This window comes from Chelon labrosus (genome assembly GCF_963514085.1).
Source record: "Chelon labrosus genome assembly, chromosome: 12".
Classification (NCBI taxonomy): domain Eukaryota; kingdom Metazoa; phylum Chordata; class Actinopteri; order Mugiliformes; family Mugilidae; genus Chelon; species Chelon labrosus.
This window is the reverse complement of record NC_140345.1, coordinates 23,803,097-23,829,709: the sequence shown is the minus strand read 5'-3', so window position 1 is coordinate 23,829,709 and position 26,613 is coordinate 23,803,097. Positions and strand designations below refer to the sequence as shown.

General features: G+C 42.2%; 1 protein-coding gene across 1 annotated transcript; it reads left to right on the top strand.

Moving 5' to 3' along the window:
• The first annotated feature begins 21,129 nt into the window (after positions 1-21,129).
• fam210ab (family with sequence similarity 210 member Ab) lies at positions 21,130-26,613 on the top strand. Its single transcript, XM_084557389.1, has 4 exons — positions 21,130-22,189; positions 24,320-24,810; positions 24,943-25,054; positions 25,384-26,613. Exons 2-4 carry the CDS (start codon positions 24,368-24,370, stop codon positions 25,696-25,698), a joined length of 870 nt encoding a protein of 289 aa, XP_084413515.1. The 5' UTR covers positions 21,130-22,189; positions 24,320-24,367; the 3' UTR covers positions 25,699-26,613.

The following is a 26,613-nucleotide window of genomic DNA, read 5'->3' as shown; positions in this document are numbered from 1 at the left end:
TCAGATGTACAGACTGTGCTGCAGTCACAAAAAGAAAACTGTTTTGTAATTCACTTGTTATGACTTTTGATCTTGTGATTACCAGTTATCCACTTCATGGCTCTGTAGTGAATTTATTATCTGTTTTTGGAGCTAGAGAAACAGCCGACTTGTGCGACTGATGTTTTTTTATTTATTTTTTTATTCAGAATAGGATCACGCTGTACAGATAAGTTTAAAACCTTAACGACAGCCTGGCTCCGATTCTGCTCCCCGATGCTTCCTTCTTGCACTAATGTGTTATTTTCTGTTATTTAGATGTTATCTGAACAAAGGCAGAGACATGCAGGACCGGCCTCATTTACAGACGTAACAGAGAACGTGTACTCTTAGAGATAACCACGAGCCAAACAACTGTTCTGTGCAGCATCTAAATTAAGAGATCTAACTATCGATTAGACGGTGTCCACAGCTACAAAATGCTCCACTGTGTGTTCTGTGTTTGCTGTTTGCTGCCGGGCAGGCGGTGAGTAGTGGCAATTTTTTTTCTCTGAATGCAGCCACCCCGCTGCTGATGAAAATTACACTGTAAGAACAGCGAGAGGCAACCAAAGCAGTGACAAGGTAGACACACATCTAAACAATGAGCTGAAACTCATTACAGAGCTGCACAAAGCCGAGGGGAGCCGACTTACGTTGCCACGCTGTGCTACACAGTTTTTTTCCCCCTATAGATTATGGCCAATGAGGCAATGAAGCGCCGAGATGCTTTTACTTCCGGGCACGTTTCAGCTGTCTCTGCCCATTTGAAGATGATATAAAGATACACTATCGGTATATCACAAATCCGTTTTTTTGATTGTTCTTGTTTCTCTTGATTGTTTTCCATTTATCTTATTTGGATTTAAATAAAACTCATTTTCTTTTAGAAGTTGCAAACAAAACTAAAATGTATGTTTTCCTTTTGGGAAAAAACTAATCTATATAAAGCAAACAGGCTTTCACTGGTTTTCTGTCTCCCATTAGTTTGCACTGAATTGTATAGTAACTATACATGCCCCGCTCTTGAGCCAAGAACAGTGTCCATAGTTTCCAAGTCAGTCCTTAGGGTTTGAATGTCCCGTTTACGAGGTCAGGTTTGGGACAGCCTCAAGTAACTCTCCATGTGTGACCCCAGTCATGGGCTGCATCCTCCGACAGTCACATTCCCAGGAAAACAGGATTCCTTCACTGATCTCAACAACCTTCGGCCTGTTGTGTGCTGGAAAGTCAGCAGTTCATGCCATCCTTTTAAATGTGGAAAATACTACTTGACCACATGGTGTTGAGTTCTGGTGGTCATGAGTTATTGGGGAGAGCATCACAAGGTCCGACCCAAAGAGGAAGCCGCTGCATGACGTAATGGCACAGCGGAAATCCTTGTTTTTGTGGCCTGTTCTGACACAATATTAACATGAGTACTAGGTAATCCCATCATAAGTGACCAGCTCATACGTACGCACGTTTAAACCGTCCAAATTCATGATTTGCTTTGGTTTCAGTGAGGCACGAACACACACTAGTGTGAATGAGTATTCGCAGCTAGATAGGAAGAAAATTTTGATTATTCCATATCATTTCTGTATCAACGAATATATAATACTCTACGCTATCTTGTCACTACACATTACAAACTGCAGGTTACACTTTTATGTGTACTGCAGATTACAATCAAGCTTATACAGTCATTGGTAGTAAATCCTATTTTCACTCTGTGTCATGACCAGTTCTCTCTAGCAACTTAAAAACAAAGGTTCTGCATCGTTGCATTCACTCTGAAATTAACTGCAAGCTGACACGCTTTAAGCTGTTGTTGTAGTCCGCTCCCAGTTCCTCTCCTCTCACCCCTTTGCCTAAACTTTGCTGCCAATACGAACAGAGTATGAAATCCTAATTAAGTTGTGTGACCACACACCAAAGCACTCCTCACACTAATTAAAGCAATGTTTCACCTCTCACCCTTTCAGGCAGACGGATTGTGTGTGGATAACATCTGTGATGTCACTATCATTTATAATTACACTAACCCTGACACCAATTAAGTAAATAAAAGTTCAAACTCAGACTCTCGTCGCTGCTCTTTTTCCCCTTTCTTTAACTGCAAATAACCCGAGGTTGTATAGCGGATGCTACGGTTAGCTTTCTGTTTGCAGGAGCTGTCTGTCACTTACCATTTGACTAGCCTAGTTGAGATTTGTGTCGTCGATATCTTGTAAGGTGGCTGCCAAAGTGTTTGTGGCATGACTTCTCACAGAAAGCTGTGGTTAAAGCTCGACTTACGGGTGTTTGTGCATCGATCCCGCCATCGATGTGTTGCTACATCCGGCCCTGGGTAGACGTGGTCGCTGAGGATGATAAGAAAAGGTTGCGAGGGTAGGGCAGATGTTCAAAGGTTGTTTTTTTTTGTTCTATTTCAGACCTCCTGTTTACTGGCTGAATTTCCTCAATTAACTATTACATATGGCCACACAGGCAACACTGATGCCTCACAGCAAGAAGGTTCTGGGTTCCAATCCATCGACTGGGCCTTTCTGTGTGGAGTTTGCATGTTCTCCCTGTGTCTGCGTGGGTTCTCTCCAGGTACTCCAGCTTCCTCCCACTGTCCAAAGACATGCTGGTTAGGTTCACTGGTGATTCTAAATTGGCCATAGACCTGCGATAGACTGGCGACCTGTCCAGGGGGTACCCCGCCTCTCGCCCGATGACAGCTGGGATAGGCTCCAGCCCCCTCGCCACCCTCCAGAGGACAAACGGTTACAGAAAATTAATGAATTAATGAATATAGCCACAGATGCAGAGCTGGGAGGAGATGAGAAAATGCAAAGGACAGGACGGGAAACATACAGAGAAGAAATTATACTTTACCGTTGTGCAAAAAGCATTCTAAAGTGTCTCATAAGTGTTAATACGTTCAGCATGCTGGGGGACCTCATGTGATGCACTGAGCACTTACCGTTTAATGTGTTACTATGGCTTGTTATTAACTCTGTGTCTTTCTCTCAGTCTTCCGTCCATCTCGCCTTTCTGTGAGTCTGTCTGACCTGGGTTTGCTGGTCTGATCTTCTCATCCTTGGTGTTGTCCTCCAGTGTTGTTATCCATTCCTACCAACATTTGTACATTGTGTCAGCCAGCAATCTCCTATAATAGTTTACATAGTTTCATGCTCTTTGCTTGTTTATTCTTACAGTAACAGTAACTTTACGAGTACATTTTATACCCGCTAAGCTTTCTACAACAAAAATACTTTTAATAATGGTTCGTCCATTTGTGTTACCATTACCTACCTCCCATGGGTCATGCATCACCAAGTACCATGTACTTTGTATCATATTTATATGCAGCATGCAGATACTGTGTTTACATCTTTTGATTTCAGTTTCAATTTAAGGCTTGATTATGAATTGTTAAACATTTAACTTGTTGATCAGTTCATTATAAACAGAGGTTTTTCTTCTCTTACTTGTTCTGGAAAGACCAATGTTAGATACTGTAAGCAAACTTTATGCCATTGACATTATTGATACGAGTTAGTTTATTGCTCAAGTTTAAATGCTTGTGCATTTTACATTTTGTTTTAATCATGTTATTATTGTCACCTGTGGCCACGGTGACCATTTTGACTTGAGTCTTACTTTAAGCATTGCACAGAACGGCTTACGTGTCAGTCGCCTGCTCTGATATAGGCGTGAATTTAAACTTAGACTGTATATTATTTTTTATTAGTTTAATTCAACAGTTTTACTGCAACAATCTTTCTTGGTCTTGTACGGGCAGTAGCTAAAGCTGGCTGGTGTTAGCTAATGTTCAGTGACAAATCTACAGACACAACAACTTTGGCGCATCAGTTAATTATGTAATTGCCATTTATAACTGCATATGAATTAATGTTAATTAACAGGTGGCATTTAGGCAATTTTACAGCAGATATGCTCTGAGTGAGTGTGATTTGATCTGGGCAACCATTGGTTAAACTTAACTTTAAGGCAAAGGACAGAGCAACAACTCCATTACCGTCTGTATCTTGGTTGTGCCAAGCACAACTCGTACCTGTTATAGACAAACTCGCATTTGTCCTCTCAGTGAAACCAGCTTCTCATTTGTTCACTTTGTGTTTGCTCATGACAGACGCAGGTGCAATGATTCGTCTTTCTGTAGTGGCTGCGTCGGACTGAAAAGGCTTGCACTTCTCAAAATAGGTGCCATGACTTGAAATATGACATGGGCGAAAAGCGCAGAATGCAGGTGGTACTTAAAAAAGGCACTGATGTGTCTTAAAAAAGATTTGGGTGCCAATTGAATGTGCACGGAAGCTCAAAACGATTGTGGAAGCTTTTACTGGCACTCAAGAGTTGGCTTAAATCACAAAGGATAATGAAGGCACTTCAGCTACTGCTAAATCATATCACAAGAAAGGAGCAGGCAGCTTTTATAAGTCGCGCACCACGAGCACAGAAAAACATGTTTGTTTGCTAAATGACTTTCATGCATTATGTCTCTTGTGAGCGGAAACAAGGAGGCTTTGAGCCTCGGATTCACAGTTACACTGTGAATCACCACATCTGACTTGAGCAGACATGAGACGCTAACAAACATGAAATGAAAATTATGCTCCCGTGATGCTTATCCAATTTATGGTAAGCATGCAAAAGCAGCGACCACCCTCATATCACGAGGCATTTGAAGTTGCCTCCTTATCACTTGATTTGCAGTGTAGAGAATTATGAGTTTGCTGCAGCTCCTGGGTAATACTATTGGCTGCTTTTAGCTCATCACAGGTAGTGAACCATTTCTCAGCCAGTAAGATTTTACACAGGACAGAAATGCCAAACGTGACATAGAAAAGTTGTCGCCATTAAATAGTGTGTCCACCACGGTCCGTTATTTGTGCACTGCGTAAAAGATTCAGAATCAAAAGGCGGGTCCAGCATCTGCTAATCATGCACTCTTGTGTGTGTATGCAGTATAGGTGCTTGAAACCATGAGCAGAAGCTCTACAACTGGAGGAATGGCGAAAGAGAGAGTGCACATTTTTTCACCCTAAAAGGATCAAAGACTGGGACAGATGGGTGGTAGAAAGTGGCTGTCAAACTAAATGCATGCGCAATAATATTTACAATAATTCAGGAGTACAGATGAAAAGCCAAATCATTCCAGCACAGAGAAGCAAATATAGTTAAAACAAGAAAAAGAAAATAATAATATAACAAAGTTAACACAGCCTGGTACATCACAGTCATTCAGAAAAAGATGATAAGGAGACGGCCTGTCTGCTCGCGTGGAGAACGTTTAAATATACCCCAAATTCCTCAAAATCCCAACTCTGAGTTCCCTTGTTATTCCTGTGAGGCTGCTGTATGAAGAAGAATGAATAAATTGAGCTGATTAAATCAAATTTGCAGCTACGACACACGCATACCCAAAAAGACCTGTCATTAGCAGGCTAAGAAATAAAAAGCGCACCAACTTTAATAATGAAACTCTTTGTAGATGTATGTGTGGTACCGGAGCAGCCTGACCCTGGCTCCCTGCTCTCGGTCATCATCAGGCTGCATGACCACCTCGGGGGGTCTTCTCCTTCATGATGGTGCTTCTGCTGTCAAGCACACAAAGTAAAAGTAGTATTATGCAATATGTCAGGTGCAGCCCTCAGCCTTGTAGCCATTAAAACTCTCTTTCATTCGGCCCAAAGGTCATTTCGGAGAGAGCCCTTTTCTAAGCCAGGGCTGCATTATAACATGCTTGTGGGCCAGGGCTGGGGAATGGGGTTGTGCAAAGGTGTCTGCAGGCACAGCCCCTGGATCATACTGACCTGTGGTGTACATGATTACTTACTGATTCAAAGCACACTTCACCCTGATTATTTGATGTGGATGAGTTTTACCAGTGTTACTGCAGTAAACTAAAACAAAACTAGGTGGCAAAAAAACCTGTGGGGTGTTGATTGTGGTAGTAATTTGCCGCAGTGCTTTTGGCCAACTGGTCTGCTGCAAGTACAGGTGTGAACGCAACCATGATAGCTTTGAATGCAGTGTCAGAGAGGAGGATGTTGGCAAAAACCCACTCCACAAGACACTGGCCAGTCTAAGGAGTTCCTTCAGTAATAGAATCATCCGACCGAAATGCACCACAGAGCGCCACAGGAGGTCATTCCTACCTGTGGCCATCAAACTTTATAATTCCTCCCGCTGGTCAGTCCTAACACACTTCAGACTATAATTATTATAATAACTAAGCATATAATTATAATTGATGTGTATTTTACCTCTGTTATATTGTGCAATATTAGTTTTTTATGCATCTTTATTTTATTTTTTATTTATTTCTTTATGACTCTGTCATCTTGCAACTGTCATTTTATGGGAGCAACTTAGACTTAGACTTTATTTGTCATTTAGATTTCCATCAAAATGAAATTTCGGTGCAATGGCTCAGAGTACAGCAGGAATAGTTAATATACAACTTACAGGAACGGTATATACAAAATAGAATAAATATACATATAAAAAACTTAAAAATGTAGATAATATTATTGCACATTTTAATTGCAGGGTAATGGGAGTGGGTGGGTGAAGAGGGGGGTACTATTTATAATGCGTTAAGCAGTCTTATGGCAACAGCGACAAAACAATTTCCTTGAAGGATTAATGAAGTAAGTTCTGATTCTGACTGATTCAGATTCTGATCCAGGAGGCTGCGTTAGAGGTCAGATAACTCGGCAAAAGATCGCAGTGCAATCGTGAAAGTATTTTTGACAAACAATTATGCTCGGTTTGCATGGAGACAGAGTTGTCCAGAGCAAAAGAACACAGGCCTTGGTCAGACTGGGTATCCTGAGTGATCCAGTCACAAGTGGACAGCTCGAAGCATGGCAGCATTTGAGATCAGATCACTTGTCTGACATTTGGTTATGTAAACACGCAATGCGTTCCGGCCACATTTAGGACCACCTACTCGACTGACATCCTCTTATAAAAACCAAAACACTGCTATTACTGTATGAGTGATCACGGGAGAGTCTTTGAACGTAATAATAACCAGAATTAACAAATTAAATGATTGAATATGAGTAGATAAAGAGTCATAAAAACAAAATACTGGGATGTGGTAAAATATTTCATATTTTATCGGTAATGATCAGTTTCTTTGGCCCCTGCTGTACTGTTTACAGCCATGGATGCTTATTTGAACTGTAATCTGATACGTGGGCAGGTCTCTAAAATTGTCAGCATGGAACTGAGTAAATAAATAAATAAATAAATAAATACGTGTTTGCTTTCAGGCAGTAAGTGAGGCATTACAGCTCATTATGTTCCACAGCTTAAATTGCGTCGCCATGCTGGGCCACAAACACACAACCATCAGTACCCTTTGTGGTTCTGATACAGCGGTGGGTAGAGCTTCATTAGAAACAACCGCCGTTCTGATATCCTGCTGCCGCCCCTCAGATGGTGCCGGCATCTGTTTGCACAAGTGGAAAAACAGTGATCGGGTCTCCAGGGGTCGCTCCAGATGCATATTTTATTTTTACACTTGCAAATGGTAGTCGAAGTCTGAATGGGGGAAGAAGAAGATATAGTCTTTACCTGACTCAGTTCTTATCAGAGTCTGGTAACACTCCATTGGGATTTTATAGATAGATAGACCTGTCCGTGGAGCAGGACAGAGACAGCAGCCTGTCACTGATCTGCCTGATTATGGTGTCATGTAGAGGGTGGTGGACATTGTTCATGATGGACCCGAGTTTGTTCAAGGTCCTTGCACCTGCCACTGATGTCAGGGACTCCAGCTCTGCGCCCCTACCACAGAGTCCTCCTTCTGGATCAGTTTGTCCAGCCGCGAGGTGTCCTTCTTCTTAGTGCTGCCTCCCCAGCACATTTGTAATCTGTTTTCTCATTGCTTTCAAGTTTTACTTCCCGTCTTTGTCTGTTATTACACTCACCTGTCTCGCCTTGTGTCTCTTGTCTGCCCTTTGTCTCCCCTGATTGGTTTCACTTGTCTCTCATTATTCCATCGCATGTGTCCAGATATATCTATATATAACCCTGCCTTTCCCTTTGTCCTTTGCCAAGTCGTCCGTGCTGTTCCCTCTGTGGAGTTACCTCTATCTGTGTTCCCGTCCAGTTCCCTGTCTTCTTGAGTTCACTCGGTTTTGGATTTGTGTTTGTGGATACCCTGCCTACGCTGATTCAGTAAGTTTCATTCAAGTTCTTTTGCTTCCCGCTCCTGCCTCCCCACGTGTCCCGCCTGTACCTCACCATAATATAACACTTAACAACAGACGCTTGCCGCTAACATTTACCGCATTAGTCAATATTTTCATTGTAACGCTGGACTAGTCAGAAAGAAAGGTCAGTTGTGACAAAGCCGCAGATAATTACGACAAAGGTCTGCACTTCCCCCTCAGCTCGATGGAGTCTTGCAGCTTCTTTCAGTTCTTAGAGCCTCGGTTTAAATATGCAAAACGTGTTTATATCCAAGAAAAAAGTTACTGGTTTCTGTTGTCATCAGCAACAATGGGCCGCTTCGGTCAGCGAAAAAAGTTCTGATTCAGCCACAGCTGCCTTCTGCACATAAACACCACTGAACTGGAGATACAGCAGCACATAGAGCTGCCAACTCTAAAGCACTGACTGTGAGACACTTACAGTCGGCACTTTTCACACGTTCTCGTCCATTTACTCACACTGTGAAAAACAAATTTATAACACAAACAAGACACTGATAAGATAATAACAGACGGACAAGATGGAACACGCAGCTCAGCATCATCAGCACAAACGTATTCAAACCAGAATCTGTCTTATTGTCATTTTTTTTTCTTGTGCATGTTGCTCACAGTGATCTCAGTCAGCAGCTCTTCTGGCAGCTGCACAGCTCTCCTATTCCTTCAGCACATGGGCAGGAGCGACACTGAGTTATGGTGGCTTAGGTAAGTGTGTCAACCTGCATACAACGTCATGACCGTGAGTAGCTCAGTGATGGAATCTAGTAAGGTAAGATCATTTTACATTGTGCATGTTTGCAAGAATACTCAATCTAAATCAGTTTCACGGTAAATAAGAGGAAGCCTGAAAGCCTTCATGTGAATTATGATAATATACAGTGCCAGACAAAAGTTTGGATACGACTTTTCATTCAAATTCGATTCTGGTAATTGTAATGAATTTACCTTCTGCAGCAGAATTAACTCTTGGTCTTAAATTTCCATTGTCCTTCAAAGTTCTTTCAAATTTTCCGTATTGACTTTTAAAGCAGGGGTGTCAAACGTACGGCCCAGTGGCCAAAAACATGAATTTGCAACGACTTAATATGAAAATTTCCATAATGTATACGTACTTGTTTGCGCTAAAACAAAGAAGAAAAATAATGTAGTTGCCATTATTCACTATTCATTCATTATTCATTGATACACCATTCATTCATATTATTCATTGTGCTATTGTGTTACTGCTCCGGCCTGGTTAGAAATCAAATTGGGCTGTATGTGGCTCGGTGGAACAGTGGTGTGGTGGTTAGCACCGAAGCCTCACAGCAAGAAGGTTCTGGGTTCTAATCCATCATGTTCTCCTTGTGTCTGCGTGGGTTCTCTCCGGGTACTCCGACTTCCTCCCACCGTCCAACGACATGCTCGTTAGGTTAACTGGTGATTCTAAATTGGCCATAGGTGTGAGTGTCTCTTTTTGTTAGCCCTAACCTGTCCAGGGTGTATGACAGCTGGGATACAGAAGATCCATGAATGAATGAACGAATGAATGAATGATGTGGCCCCTGAACTAAAAACAGTTTGGCACCCCTGTCTTAAAGTACGGATTTATGCTATTCTCTGTGGAGAACTGTGGACCAACCCTAAGAGTCTAAAATATAGAACAGATTCTGGTTTAACACCTTTTTGTTACCACATGCATACTTCATAATGTGTTCCTTTATAGTTCCCATGCCTTCGGTATTAATCTACAATGCAGAAAATAATAAAAATAAAGAAAAAACATACTGTACTTTATATCTCTTTTAACATGCAGGACAGATATTCTGAATAGTTTTCCGTCAAACACACCATCCATGTAAGACGGGAGCGCTTCACGTGTCTCTTGAATTTCACACCTATGACAAGCTGGCATTTTAAAGCCTCTTAAACAGGTTTGTCTAGACTAAATAACGCTCGCCATTAATGTGACCTGTTGGTACTGATGAAATCTACTGATCATCATGAAGTTGATGATGGAGTTTATCATAGCTCTCGTTCATCAGACGGTACCTTTAGTTTACTAACTCCGCTTTATGGATAAAAATTATTTTGCAAATTCATTTTCAGACTTTTGAGACGTTTTTCTTCTACATTTGCTTTTCGTGCATTCTCCTATAAGTCTACATTTCTGCAACAAAGAGACTGGATTTACTAGAATGCAAAAAAACAGTCACTGGAATAAATTGCTTTCTGGGGGATGATGTCTGACTGGAGGCTGATGTGCTGATCAACCATACGTATTCATTAGTAACCATGGTCATTAATTTAGCTTTTCATCCACACACACACACACACAAAAAAAAACCCCATTCAGATTGTATAACTGGCTGCAGAACATTTTAATACATAATTCCTGGGGGTGGAGGAACGAAGCGCGCCGACCCCTGCAGTGAGTAATATCACCGAATGCCTCCACATAAAAATGCACTGACTTCACAAATCTCACTTCAGACTAAATGGAAAAGTTGGCAGCCACACAACGTATATATATATATATATATATTTTTCTCTCTACATAAAATTAATTAATGCAGCTTTGAATGCCTGTGTGGAGTTGTTAAACGGGTAACTGCACTAATGGATCCATCGGGAGAAATATAAATAAATAAAATGAGTCAGCCACAGAAAGTGTTTTGGCATTACCACGGTGGCAGCCAGAACAAAATGAAAGGTTTTACATTTTATTCACGCTCTGCCGTTTCTTTTTTTGCGGCACAGACCGGCACGAACACACTTGAATTGTAAAGGTTCAGATTTGCAAACAATCCATCTTGACGGCTGGAAACAACCACTTCTCAGTAAACGGTAAGCATGGGAGGCAAACTCTAAAGCTCGCTGGAGTGTGTTTGTGAGGAGGCGACAGACTCAATTTGATCCTATTGTGCCTCAGTGACTGTGTGCTGCTGACTGAACAACCTTGACCGCAACACACAACGCAGCTCCAGACTGTGTGAAGTACAGGGAGATTGCTTAGGCTGCCATTCCACTTGGGCCATTTTCACTTTTTGGATTGTATATATATATCGCTCTGTTGCCTCACAGAAGGCTCAGGGAGCTTGCCCCGGGTGCACCAGCTTCCTTGGCACTTGTTAGAGACAGCAGCTGCAACTTGGTAACTGAAAAATAAATTGGAAGAAGCTAAAAAAAGAAAAAGAAAAAAAAAGTGCAGTTGTGGAAAACATGAAGTGATAGCAGAAAGCGTTTCCCCCGTCTCCTTCTCCAAACACCAACCCAGAGTGTTTCCCCTTTTTTTCTTCTGCATTGAACTACCTGAAGGAATATAGCTGTGCCAGCAGTCAGTGTGCGCTACACTGGTTACCGAGGCCGAAGCAAAGGCTAAAGAGGCAGTACCGTTAAGTATGCTGTAATAAAAGTCTTCCAAAAGTCTCCATCTATCCATCTCTCCGTCTAAACCGAGGCTGGTTTGCAGCACAGAACCACCTGATAAAGTCGCCCTTTAAAACGACTTGGAAAAGGGCAGACGCTTTCAAAACATGGTCTAATCACAGAAATCTGGGCGCTTTGATGGCTATTAAGCAATTATGCTAGGTAGTTAGCATGTGATTTCTGGTTAATTCATAGATTTGTGCATAAAAATCACTACCATCACACCTAAAACATGTCTGTTAGGGATGATTGCAGTGACATGGACACAGGTGTTTTGAAGTAGGGCTTTAAAATTGGTCAGTAGAATACACCAATCCGGCATAACATTATGATATTGTGTAAGTCTCCCTTTGTGCGTCTTAAACAGTTGTGACTCATCAGGGAATGGACATGGGCCTTCTGAGAGTGTCTTGTGGTAACAGGATGTTGTTACTGGGAGGCCTTTGAGTGCAGGGGCCTCTGTGGATCATCCCACAGATACTTGATCAGTTTGGGATCTAGTGAATTTGGAGGCCAGGTCAACACCTTGTGCTGTTCTTCATGGTTTTTTTTTTTTTTAGTTATTCCTAAAGCATTTTTGTGTGTGTTCCTGTGTCAGGCTGCATCCTGCTGGGGATGGCTGCTGCCTTCAAGGAGTGTCATTGCTATGGGGTGGGGGTGACTGGTCTGGTCTAGGTGGGTGCTACATGTCTAAGTAACATCCACACCAATGAATGCCAGGTTTAAAAGTTTCCCAGCAGAATACTGTATTGTCACAAGATGGTCAGTGTTATACAGTCCCTGACAAAAGTCTTGTCACTTATCCATTTTGTAGAAACAACAGTTTATAACCTGACTTTTAATTAATCCATTGGTTTTAGAAATGGCTCATATGAAAGCTAAAACCCTCCCAAATTATGTTTGATATGCTAAAATAAATTTGCTTCACTGAAGAAAGATTGATCATTTAATGAACACAGAAAGGTCAGATTTTGGCAAGACAAAAGTTTTGTCGCCTACAGAAAGTAATGTGAAAATTGAACAAATCATTTACTTCAAATACAAAAATATGATGCATAACATCAGTGAATGAAGTACTGGTGCTGTGAGATCCATATTTAATATCTTGTATGACTTCCATGAGCTTGAAGGACTGCATCCATGCGGTTCGACAATGATTCATACAATTTATTGATGAAGTCATCAGGAATAGCAAAGAAAGCAGTCTTACATGCCTCCCAGAGTTCATCAAGATGCTTTGGTTTCGTCTTCCATGCTTCCTCTTTCATTCTTCCCCAGACATGCTCAATGATGTTCATGTCTGGTGACTGGGCTGGCCAGTCCTGGAGCACCTTGATCTTCTTCGCCTTGAGGAACTTTGATTTAGAGATGGAAGTATGCGATGGAGCACCATCCTGCTGCAAAATTTGACCCCTTTTATGGTTGGGAATGTAAGAGGTAGCTAATACTTCTTGATATTTTACGCTATTGATATTGCCTTCCACCCTGCAAATCTCTCGCACACCCCCATACTGGATGTAACCCCAGACCATGATTTTTCCGCCACCAAATTTAACTGTTTTCTGGGTGAATCTCGGATCCATGCGAGCTCCAGTAGGTCTCCTGCAATATTTGCGGCGGCTGTGATGTAATTCAACCGAAGATTCATCTGAGAAATCCACCTTCTGCCACTTTTCCAGCGTCCATCCTTTTAGCAGGCTGTGGGCCTTGGCAAATGCCACACGTTTTTTTAATTGCCTTTTGTTTAGTGCTGGTTTCTGGGCCATTTCGAGACAGAATTCTACAAACTGTTCTGGTTGACACGGGGACTTGAGGTGACAAGGCCTGGTGGAGCTCTGCTGCAGTGGAAAAGGGGCTGGCCTTGGATTTTCGAGCCAACAAACGGTCCTCCCGAGCAGTTGTCTTGCGGGGTCTGCCGGACCTGGGCTTGTCAAAAACATCTCCAGTCTCTTCAAATCTTTTTCTTATTCTTTGAGGCTGTAATCTAGGATTGGGTGCATCATATGACAATCGACAAGACTTTTGTCTTTGCAAAAACTGACTCAGTGGGCTTTACCAAGCTGTGAACGTTAGAATGCTTTTCAGCAGTTTTGTTTGGCACCAAAACATTATTTCAAAAGCTGTTGGGATTGTAATTAGCCATTGCTTGTAAAACAAATTGATAATACATATATTTGAGGGGCACTTAGGGTCAACTTGTACCCAAGCGACAAGACTTTTGTCTTGCCAAAATCTGACCTTTCTGTGTTCATTAAATGATCAATCTTTCTTCAGTGAAGCAAATTTATTTTAGTATATCAAACATAATTTGGGAGGGTTTTAGCTTTCATATGAGCCATTTCTAAAACCAATGGATTAATTAAAAGTCAGGTTATAAACTGTTGTTTCTACAAAATGGATAAGTGACAAGACTTTTGTCAGGGACTGTATACTCCTCCTGTCAGTGGTCATAATGTTATGCCTGATCGGTGTGTAATCATACAGAACTTTGCAAAACTAGATGTAAGCTAAAAAACCTAAATCCAACTAGATCACCAGAAATAAAGCCAAGAATTAAAGATTAATCATCAAACAAACTTATCTTATAATAACCAGTAACCTTCTAATATTAATGTTTGCACTCCACGTAATGCAACATGGCTAAAAACAAATTAAAATCTAAATTAAGCAAACTGTGCACTCTTTAATGAGTTCAGATATAATGTGTTAGATGGCAAATTAAACTAATAAGGGCGAGAGGACTAATAATGTGCTGTGGGGATTTTATTTTTCCCTGTGATGCTCAAAGCCGCCAGTGGTTCCTCACAGGACGCAGACTGGTGCACACCTTTGTGGGTCAACCTTAAGTGCATAGCTTGAATAGATTGTCATGTGATTTTGTCACCTCCCAAATCCAGTGAGAATCCAGCTGAGTCTGGGTTGCAGTGGCTGCAGAACCATGTAAGGTTACCCAGACGTTGCTCCACTAATATCCTCCCTCTCCCTTTCTAGGCTGAAGATAATGGTTAAAATTGCTGCAGCTGAGACCAGGATGTGCTGACTTGTAGTTCCTAGTATGAGTCATCCCCTCAGCTCCCCGTAGCCTGGTATTATTTGACTCTCCCCCCGCCTACAGAATGTCCACTTCTTTCAAGTACCTTGCCCCCAGATTCAAACACAGGCTTTATGTAATCAATATGAAGTCTGAATACACAGCGTAACCCATTATCAGGGTTAGATGCTCAGACTTCCTGCATGATGACCCACAGACGATATTACAATTGTTTTCACAATCCAGACTATTCTCCGTTAATAGTAAACTGTCGTATAAATACGTGAATTATATGAAAAGGTTTTCTGTTTTCTGCATTGTTTTTGAATTGCCTCAGCCAATTACACTCAGCTAGAATAGTTTCTATCCGCATGGCCCACCTCATCTTCGCCCAGGCTTCATCGACTTTTCCCAAAGTGTTTGTTTGTTTCTCCACTAACAGACACTATAGTGTGAAGTAAAGGTCTGACAGTAATGAATAAACAGTATACATAAACTGTATAAAAGACGTATTTGGTTTAAACGGTGCAGCGTGCAGCTTAGACATTAAATGTCAACATTTGATGCACCATTTGGCCCCACTGCAGATCAAAGAAAAGAAACAGCACATCAGCATCAGGGGAAGAGGAAATGTGCACATTTATAGAAAAGCAATAATGACACACACAAAAAAAAACAAATCATAAAACTACAGAAAACATCACTTCACAAATCCGTGTTTGTCAAATCGAAGCACGTCGTGAAGACGTTCAGACAAAAAGGGAACGTTGCTGAGTGCAGAGCTGTGCTGCTTCAAACGCACTTTTCAAATTGGTTCTGAAAGTCCTGGATGAGCCGCAGGCTTTCACGTCATCAGACAAAGTTGTTCCATTGAGTTGTAGCTGTTAAAGATTGTTCAAATGCAGTCTGGGGAAATGGGATGGTGCAGTTTCATAGAGAAATATCCTCTATGGAGGATTACACTGAATGTGGGTTTCAGGCTCTGGGTTCTGTAAAGCGTCTTGAGACTATTTTAATTGTTGCTGGCACTATATAAATAAAACTGAATTCACTGAGCTTGTGTAAGTAATTGCTAGGCCATTTAAAATGTAATCAAATTAGCAGCACACTGGTTTGTGGCATTTGAAGCCTCAATGTTGGCATTTTGTCTTGGTTATTTGGAGCTAGAGGTGACAATTATTGGGTAAGAGGGTGGAGTTGGGGGGGAGTTATCAGCTAATACTATTATAGATATACTGGGATATCAATTAAGATGATAATCTCAGCAACAAAAAAGGCAGGTTTAAAACTAAATGTCCTTCCAGGAAAGAAAACAAACAATTTTTAGTGAATCAGAATGTTACAGTTAACTCTCATGAACTATCCAAGGGACAAATTTCTTAGATGAAAACACAGGTAATGTCCAAAATCATGTATATATCACCATGGATACGCATTGCAATACCTCTATACCATCTTTATCCTGATTGACAGGTTGCTGTGGTGGAAAATGTGTCTGCGTGGGTTCTCTCCAGGTTCTCCAGCTTCCTCCCATCGTCCAAAGACATGCTCATTACGTTAATTGGTGATTCTAAATTGGCCGTAGGTGTGAGTGTGAATGGTTGTCTGTCTCTCTGTGTTAGCCCTGAGATAGACTGGAGACCTGTCCAGGGTGCACCCCGCCTCTCGCCCAATGACAGCTGGGATAGGCTCACAACAGCACAAGGTGCTGACCTGGCCTCCAAATTCACTGCACCTCTATTCTTACAATTTGCTGCTCGAATGATGCTGGTTGAGCACTGTTCAGCTGGGTGGGTGCAGTGTCGGGGAAGGCCATGAAATGTGAGTCACGTCAATTTAATATCTACCAGACCAATAATGCAAGCCTCGTCTGCGTTACTGAGGAAATATGTTTTTACTCAAACAGTACAAAGGGTTTTATGATTGAGTGCGAAGGCCATCAGCTTTAGAAACATTTCCAGTACAAACACAATATCAAGACTAAAGTGAAATACATTGTTTTTATAATTGGTAACACATGTTTCTCCATAGCAAGATGAACTGTACATACTTAAGTCCAGATAAAGTAAAAGAACAGAGCTACTCCGACCTGGGTCAAACCTTTTGTTGTTATATGGTGAAACATCTGATTTCCTTCTTAACCTATGATCCACAGCTGTGTGTACAGTATGTCTGCTCTAAAATACATGTTTCCTTTATTATAAGCTCTTTAATGTATGGATGTAGAAATGATGCATACACATTGTTTACACATATACACATAAACTGCGTATGCAATGTTTTATGCATCTGGTCTTGTCAGGTTCTGTGGTCTTAAATAGTTTTATCCACCTGAAATGGAGAAATGGCCAAATGCAACATCATATCATACATCTACTAAATGTTGTGGATTTTGGCTCACTTGTCCTCCTTTCCTTTTTTGTGCCGAAGACCTCGGTAAGTGCTCAGTTTTTCTTCAAAGATCTGTTTGAAGATATCATGGAGTGGTCACAGCTCTGTCGGGGCTGTATGTCACACGTGTGACACATCTGCTGCAGATTCTTCATTTCATTTCAAAGTTAACTGTCTATATTGCTCTGAAGGCTGCTCACAGTTGTGATTGTGCGATCGTATAAAGTGGAACATTCTGCTTGCAGGCTAATGCACAATGCATGACTTGTTAACCGCATGACAATATTCTGTACATTAGGCCTTTATGCTCCTCTGTGGGCTTGTCTGAAGAATAAAAAGATTAATGCATTTGTTTTTCTTCTGAGTTATTCCTGTCTGCTGCTGCCCTTGTCCACAGCAACGGCTGCATGTGCTATTGGGAATATGAACCCTTTAGCCTCATCAGTAATTTATCTACTTCTTATTAATGTATGTGAAATTACATTTAACTCTGCTTTAGTTGTTGTGATAGAGATAATTTTACTGTATGCAGAATATGTCTGTCTATTAATACTTTTTCCTCTAACGGGAGGATTTGACGGTTAGTTGTTGGCAGCAGAAATTAACAACTGGGCCAGTACTTCAAGCAGGCGTTTCATATTTATTTATTTTTTTCATATTGTTGGCTTTAACACAGTAGCAATCATGAAAGCTGCAAATGATGGTTTCCACAGACATCTGCAGACTCAAATCAAGACGATGGACTTGCAAATACGGTCTACAGTCGTATGCATACGAAACTTGCGCATCACAAAACATAATGTCCGCCTCCTGACAGGGGACAAGAGTTGCTTTTAAAAAAAAAAAAAAAAAAAAACGAGTGTGCAGCTGCTGAATAGTAACAGGATTTGGACCAGCAGCATTTAACCATCAATGCGGAGTGTGTAGAGGTGGTTCAGACCTATGAGAACCTGGGTCTACATCTGGACTCAGTATACAAAAAAGGTCAGAGCTGTCTCTATTTCCTCAGGAGGCTATGGTTGTTTAACATCTGCCAGAAGCTGCTGCTGCACATGTTCTACCAGACTATCGTTGCCAGTGTCCTCTTCTACGCTGTGGTAGGCTAGGGAGGCAGCACTAAGAAGAAGGACACTGTGGTAGGGGCAGAGCTGGAGTCCCTGACATCAGTGGCAGATGCAAGGACCATGAACAAACTCTGGTCCATCATGAACAATGTCCAAGACACCATCAACCTCATTCAGGTAATGATTTTCCATTTGATTCAAAGGCTCCAAAGCTTATGTTGAGTCCATCCAGCGGTTTCCATTATCATTTTCAGAGATTCCTGTGTTGCGATGACAAACCTTTGCTGCTGCAGATTCACATGATGTTTTGGTTTGTGTTTCAGTTTCTAAAGAAAGAACCACAGGACCTGAATATTTTGTGGGTGTAGTTGGTTGGTTTGCCGAAAGAGCAGAGAGAAAGAAAAGAAAATACCAAAACAGAAATGTTGGCTTATTAAGTAGGATTCTTTTGCGACGGTATGTGGGCACCATTGTGTAAATACACCACCAAATGACCGTCAGCTGTGTTGAGTTTCTTGTGTAATTCAAACAATGGCAATTTGAATTTTGAGTGGATAATGCTTGAGTTAGAGCATTTAGACGTGTAAGAATAGTTAAAGAAAGAAGACATTGGGGTAGATCTAACAGAGTAGGATAAATCTAGCTTCACACTCTCCCATCTGAAGGTAAGGAGATTCAGTATGAATAAGCTGAACTGAACTTCTCCCCTCCTTTTCAGGTTTATAAGGCCTTGTCTGGGTCAAGGTATCGGGAGGCCAAGAAGACAGCTCAGGCTAAATTGCAGAAAATGCCATGGCAGTCAGTCTGAAATCAATAAATACGGCCTTCCACTATACTGATGAAGGTTGACACTGCTGGCTGAGACTGGAGTATTTTCCCAAAAGCTAACCAACAGAAGACATGGAGGAGTGTTGCCTAAACAACAAGGTAAAAAGTCCTGTGACAGACGCAGCACAGAACATTTTGTCCTGTGCCAAAACACTGCAAATTAGACATGCAATATGCACAGTCGTTAAGCCTAATTGTTTGCCTTGCCATGAATGATCTTTTCACACAAAAAAAAAGAAAAAATAATTTCACGATTAACCCAGATGCTACGACAAATGCGAAGACTGGAGCGGAAAATGATAAATGATTTAATGAGTGAATGACAGCCACTGCATTAGCACCTTCCACATGTTGTAATCTCTATTTAAGGGAGCCAGAGTGAACAGTGAGAGCTTCTTTAAACTTTTTTTAAACACTCCATTCAACCACAAATTTCAAACCACCCAACCACAAATATAGCAGCAACATGAAAGTAATACACAGATCAGCCACAACATTAAAACCCCTGACAGGAGAAGTGAATGATATTGAGCATCTTGTGACAATTCAATGTTCTGCTGGGAAACTTTTGGACTCAGACCTGTAACACCCACCTAGACCAGACCAGGCCCCCCCACCCCATAGCAATGACACTCCTTGATGGCAGCAGCGATCCCCAGCAGGATGCAGCCTGACACAGGTACGCACACAAAAACACTTTAGGAACAACTTAAAAAAAAAAACATGAAGAACAGCTCAAGGTGTTGACCTGGCCTCCAAATTCACTAGATCCCAAACTGATCAAGTGTCTGTGGGATGATCCACAGAGGCCCCTCCCCTCAACCCATAGGACCCAAAGGCAGACACCACAGGACACCCTCAGAAGGCCCATGTCCATTCTCTGATGAGTCACAACTGTTTTGGAGGCACAAGGGAGACCTACACAATATTAGGAAGGTGGTCATAATGTTATGCCTGATTGGTGTAAATGCACAATTGCAGCACAAATCCTTCACTCATAGTAGTTAAGTTCAGCTGCTCTTAATTATATTTAACAGTAAGTACTTCTATTGAATGTTAAATGAGGCTTCTATAGGCGACAGAACTAGTTGTGAGACATTATTTCTATAGAAATGTTCCACCATCACTGCTTTGAACACATTTATTCCACGGTGATTAAGTGCTTCAGGGTTGTTTTTTCTTTTTCTTTTTCCCATGGAACACAAAGGACTGAACACATTTCTTTGCGTTATTTCACCTGCCTCACTCACCTTTTGTCCTCTTCCTCATTATTATACAGCTTCAAGTTCAAATATTCTAATACAACTTGTATAACGTCAGGTACAGGGCCGCTGTCCATATAGAATGGCTGCAGCAGTTAGATCCTCATTTATCCATATTTAAAAACCAACATGAGAGGTGATATTCTTTTCATGGCCTACAAAAAAAGCTGTAAACACACCACTCACTGAGCACTTGACCCCGATACTAATACTAAGTAGGGCCTCCATTATCTGTCACCTCTTGGTGCTGTGGATTTAACGAGATGCTGGTGACTGCACGCCATTTGTGCGTAGAATCGCTCGCTCTGCCCTATCCTAGCGCAATTTAATCTACCGGATACAGGTCTGGTGACTGGGGAGGCCGCTTAACTCACCGTCATGATTATGAAACCAGTTTGTGACGCGGTATATTATCCAACTTGAAGCAGCCATTAAGAGACGATGTGTGTGGTCTGGACAGCTGAAACACAGCAGCTCGGGTTCACAGAGTCATGCTGCTGATGCCAAATTTTCATCATGCTGTTGATGCCAGATTTTGAGCCTACCATCTGCAACCTCAGAAGAAGCTGCGATTCACTAGGCTTCGTTTACCCAGTCCTCAACTGTTTAGTTTTGGTGAGGATTAGGAGCCTGGCATGCTCTTTGGATTTAGCAGTCCAACCACCTCAAGGTTGAATCTTCAGATCTTCTTTGGGAAAGAAAATCACCCCAGGCCTCACACAGTTTCATCTGCCCATTACTAGGTTTGTAGAGCTTTTTCACTGAAAGCAGACAGTTCCCTCTCGGGTCTCTCAAAAACATTTATTGGAGGAGTTTTTAATTTATCGGATTTTCAAAACAGAACATAAAGTCCCAGCAGTCACTGGCATTTAAGGAATGACTGTGTCGTGCAGCTCCGCAGGCTGGTGAACACACAACAAACATCAGAGATGAAATAGACTATAGACTGGATTGATCTTGTTCTCTGGATGAAATGGCCTATTGGTACGTCGCTGGTGGGCACAGCCGCTAACTCACAAAGCAGAGCTAATGTTAAGTCCCAGGTGAGCTTAGAGCAGATACATACAAATACGTTCACACACACAAATACACATCATGTCAGGAGGGCTTATCTGGCAGGGACTCTGGCGGGACTTGTAACCCCTCTGTCAACAACCATCCCTTCTGTTGGGCTTTGCAAACAAGATCTTGAATCCCAATCAGATTCAGGCATGACCCGGGTCACGAGCTTCGCATGTACCTCAGGTGCAGGTGGTCTGCAAGAAAAATGATCATAGTACATACTGAGAAGACTGAACCAAAATATTAAAATCACACCTTTGTGGTTTAACTATGTGGGCAGAGGGCCCTCTGCTGGTGAAACGTGTGTAGTACAAAACTTGGACTGTGATGTGCAGGGCGTCACGTTTTCTTGTGCATTGAAGTGTAATGATCAGAGTTAATGCGCACAAAGTCCTTGAAGGCTTTTAGACGTGTTAGTGATTTTTGAAAGTACTGAAACTACCAACGCCCTTGGTGTGTCTGTGATGGCAGTACATTATTTTTTACAAAAACCTACAATTTCATTTAACTTGCAAGCACAAACAGACGTGAGAAGCCCGTGTGTGTCACATTAATAATGTGTATTTGTAGAGATACGTTTGAAGGTCGCAGTTAGTGGAAAACAAACTATTGCCCAGATTCATATCTCTGTGTTGCAAGAAGCCTGCGTCGCGCTAAGCACGCCGGGAAATGGATTTCTCGCACGACTCGCGGCGTTTCAGCGCCTGTCATGCGCGAACTCCATTTCCCATAGCTCCCTGCGTCGTTGAGGTTACATGCTGCTCTCCACGCAGCTTGTACTGCAGCAGGACCAGCAGCAGTAAATGTGGTCCTTGAACGACACACGGACCAGGAACACTCGCATGGCTCTCAGGACTGCGGAGTTCTGCTTTACCCTGACATCAACACGTAACGTCCAGTGTAAGTTGTAGTCCGCTTTTCATGTCCTCTGCTTCCGTGACGGTTACTTGGCGACAACTTGCCTGCTAGGGTTAGCCGTGTAGCTTAGCTAACAGCTAACTAGCCAGAAGTTGGCATCTGATCAGAGTCTGGCCTTGGGAAACCCGTCTGCCAGACAGCGTCTTAATTAAAAGAAGACACGCCGTCTGCTTTAATAAGATAAAACCCTCTTTCCGTCGTCAAGTACCGGACAGCGCCCTAGCAACGGCGGGGACTAATGCCAGCTGCTTGTCCTCCAGACAAAACTGCCTCAATGTCAACTAGCCTAAAATAGACGCTCGAGAAAAAAACATGCACGGCTTTTGCTCGAAACTTCCTTTAGCGGATCTTAAAATAAACCTCGACACGTGTCCGCCATCTATTTTTCCATTCGGACTATTTGCGCACTTTTATTTTGGAGATCTGTGCCAGTACTTCCGGTTTAAATGCGGTTATTTTTACTTAGCTCTGGCTGTAGCTTGGCTAGCGGCTAGTAGCTCAAAGTTTTGTCACGTAACAGCAAACTAAGATTTTCTAGAAACAACAAATGATTTAAAATCAAATTTTGACATTAGATTAATATTAAGACAAGATATTCGGGAAGAACTTCCCGCACGAATCTCACGTACTAGTTTGCTTTGCGTCAGGTGATGTATATGTGGTTGCGCAATTATAACGCAAGGTACGTTGATAACCTTTAATCTGTCATAAAAACTGTGTTGATGATAACAGTATAGCAAATGCAGGAAGGAATGTAGGTCGGTCTGATTAGCATTGGTGTAATATTTCAGCTGTATTTACCATAGTTTATGCAGCTTAACTGTTTACCTACCTATAATATACCCTTTTTAGAGAATACATCCTGGGCATAGGAGTAATAGGAGGGCTCAAATCAGGAAAATCAACTATAAACAAAGATTAAAAAAAGGATTTCTTTTTGTGAAGATTGTTTCCTTACAGTCCAGATTTAGGAGTGGCTGGAGGATCTCCACCCAGACATCTAAGGCAGCTCTCCAACTCGGTCGGAAAATTAATGTCAGCATCAGAATAACAGGAAAAACTGCAACTCCTGAAAGTCTCAGCGGTGTCTAGATGTGATAAATCGTAGCCGTGCTGTGTTCATGTGTGTCTTTACTTTTTTTTTTTTTTTCTTACAGCAGGAAAGAAAGTCATAGAAAGTTCATTGTGCTGCGTTATCTCTGCGATTTCGACAAGTAGAAGCGAGTGCTGGTATTTCAGACATATTTTAAAGTACAGCCAGGGCATTTATTTATTTATTATTTTTTTCTTGGAGGAAGTTGTGCAGGCAAGATCATAGAAGTTTCTCAAAAGACATTCTACGTTACAGTACAGATGTTTGCATGTTTTTTGGATAAAAATCGTATGCCAAGTTTCAGTCTGTGAAAGACGGGATATTCATCTTCTGTAACCGCTTGTCCTGTGAAGGGTCGCGCGGGGGTTGGGGTTATCCCAGCTGTCATTGGGCAAGAGGCAGCATACACCCCCGACAGGACAGGCCAGTCTATCGCAGGAATAACAGAAGGGCTAACACAGAGGGGCAGACGACCATTCACACTCGCACATACGGCCGATTTAGAATCACCAGTGAACCTAACCAGCATGTCTTTGGACGGTGGGAGAACCGATGCAGATGCAAACATGCAAACTCCCCAAAGAAAGGTCCCAGTCGGCCTCGATTCGAACCCAGAAACTTCTTGCTGTGAGGCATCCATGCCAACCACACCACTTTGCCGTCTGACTTAGTGTTTATTTTCTTGCTTAATATCTGTGTTGACATCTCGACCAAAACCCGACTTTCCTGAAATGAGCTTTGCCAAAATCAATCAAGACGGAATGACAGAGGAATGACAGCAAAGTCAAACTCAGTTGGTTCAGTCAGTGGATAAATTATTTAAGTCACGTGTTGCAAACAATGACAAACACTATTTCCAGCTTCACGTTTTCTTTCGTTCCCACAATACGCTTCTGTATTAGATTATTCGAAAGTGGGATAGAATAAGACCATAAAAAGAGCTCCCTTAGAGGAACGTTCATATTATAATTGTTTGATCTGTGTTTTTTATTTATTTATTTATTTGTCTGATCCTATAGTCCGTTGTTGAACGTCGTAACTGCAGGAAGAGGGACGTGTAGGAGAAGATGATGATAATGCAGCGCATCTTTACTCACGGGACGCTGCGCCGGGTGGCAGCGATGCGCCCTCTGTGGGTGGGCGTCACTATCCCCGAGCCGCCGGTTGCGGTGTGTTGCTGCGCCCTCCACCTGTCACCACTACCGCCAACACCACTACCACGCACAGGCCAGCGCTGGCTCTCCACCTCAGCCTCCAGCTTGGTGGCTCATCAACCAAAACACCAGCCGCCGCAGGAGGAGCCTCAGTCCAGCTCCTCGCCTCAAACACAGGACGTCCAGAAAGAGGAAGCTGTGCCCGATGTTGTAGAGGTGGACCCGCTCCAGGACAAGTCCATCGGCCTTTTCCAGAGGTTTAAGAAGACCTTCAAACAGTACGGGAAGGTGTTGATCCCTGTGCATCTGGTGACGTCCTCCATCTGGTTTGGAACCTTCTATTACGCTGCTATGAAGTGAGTCGTGTTGCGTTTGTGGCACCTGTCATAGATGAGATTGTTCTTTTTCTTGTAACTCTTTCTGATTCAGCACAGCTTTGTTCACTAATTCTTTTCTTCCTTTGCAATTATTTTGCCTCTCTTCTTCAGAGGTGTGAATGTAGTGCCCTTCCTGGAGATGATTGGTCTACCAGAGTCACTAGTTGGCCTTTTGAGAGACTCGTCAAGTGGCTACGCACTGACTGCATACGCCATGTACAAGGTAATTAGACTCAGGACCTTCTGGTTTGAGTTTTAACTTTTTATTTACACGTTGATCATCATCAGTCAGTTTGTTAGAAGTGTTTTTACTGTTAAATACACCTTACTAATACCAGGTTGGACCACGTTTGCCTTCAGAAAGTCACTTTCTTCCCCATTCTGATGCTCAGTTTGAACTTGAGCTGATACTTTTGACCATGTCTACATTTCTAAATGCATTGAGTTGCTGTCACGTTGAACAGGCGAACCTAAAGAGGTGGCCATTGAGTGAATATCTGAAGCCGCTGATGAGGAGTCAGACCAACCTCTGTTTTCTCTGTTTACCTACAGATTGCAACCCCTGCCAGATATACCGTGACTCTGGGGGGCACCTCACTGTCTGTCCAGTATCTCCGCAAGCACGGTTACTTATCCACCCCGCCGCCGGTTAAAGAATACTTTCAGGACAAAATGGAGGAGACCAAGGAGAAACTAACAGAAAAGATGGAGGAGACGAAGGAGCGGTTTTCAGAGAAGATGGAGGAAACAAAAGAACGCTTCTCCGAGAAAATGGAGGAGACGAAGGACAAACTTTCTGAGAAACTGCAGGAAACCAAAGACAGAGTCTCTGAAGGAAAAACATTTTTTAAAAAGAAAAACGAGTAGCGAATCACATCACATCACATCCCAGGTGGTCCTGTTATCATGTTCTCTCTGATTTCTAAGACTGCTTGGACAGAGGAGGGAGACCTTGCACTATCCCCGTACTGAAATCTTGCCTCTCACATCTCAGTCGTCACCTGTTGTCTGTTCAAGTGTCATATCCAGTCCCTAAATGTACAAACCCTTCCATGATGCACTGTGAGTTTAGGCTAGACAGCAGCTTAGCAGACTGCTGGCGATGCTGCACTCAGATTGGATTTACACAGCTCAAGCATTCTGGGCTTTACCTCTAGGGTTGGCTCTAGGTCACCTGTCTAAACACAGGCAATGTTCTTGTTTCTTCTTTCACATACATGAAGAGAAAAGACACCTGCGCTTCAAAAACATAAAAGATATGCTTGTGTTTAAACTGCATCTGTTAAAGACTGACTGGGAGAGAGCAGTGCTAATCATTCTGGTAAGGTAGGAAAATAAAACTTGAAGTTCATGGCTACCTTTGTGTACTAGTCCATCAAAGCCTTTGTGAAGGCTCGGGGTACCACCTTGTGTCTTTTCTAATGTAATGAGAAATATTTTTTTTTTCTAATGTGTTTTTATCTGATAGCCAAAGCTAATATATTACATTAATTCGGTGTCTGTACCACTTAATGTATCGACTGAAAGTTGTATTGAAATGAGCAAGTCGGGTGATTGTTTGTTTGAAAGCTGCTGTTCGGGCCGGGACGGGTGAGTTGGTGGTCTCCCATGTAAACGGGGCAGTGCACAGTCGGCTGATGAAATGTCTCGGTTACTTTGGTAAATAGACAAATTTGTCAGAATTTCACACAGATGTCTGGTTAAAACCACAACTGAATAAAAGTCAAATGCTAATCCTCAAAGTTTGTGAGCTGCTTTTGGCGGTCGTCGGGACAAAATGAA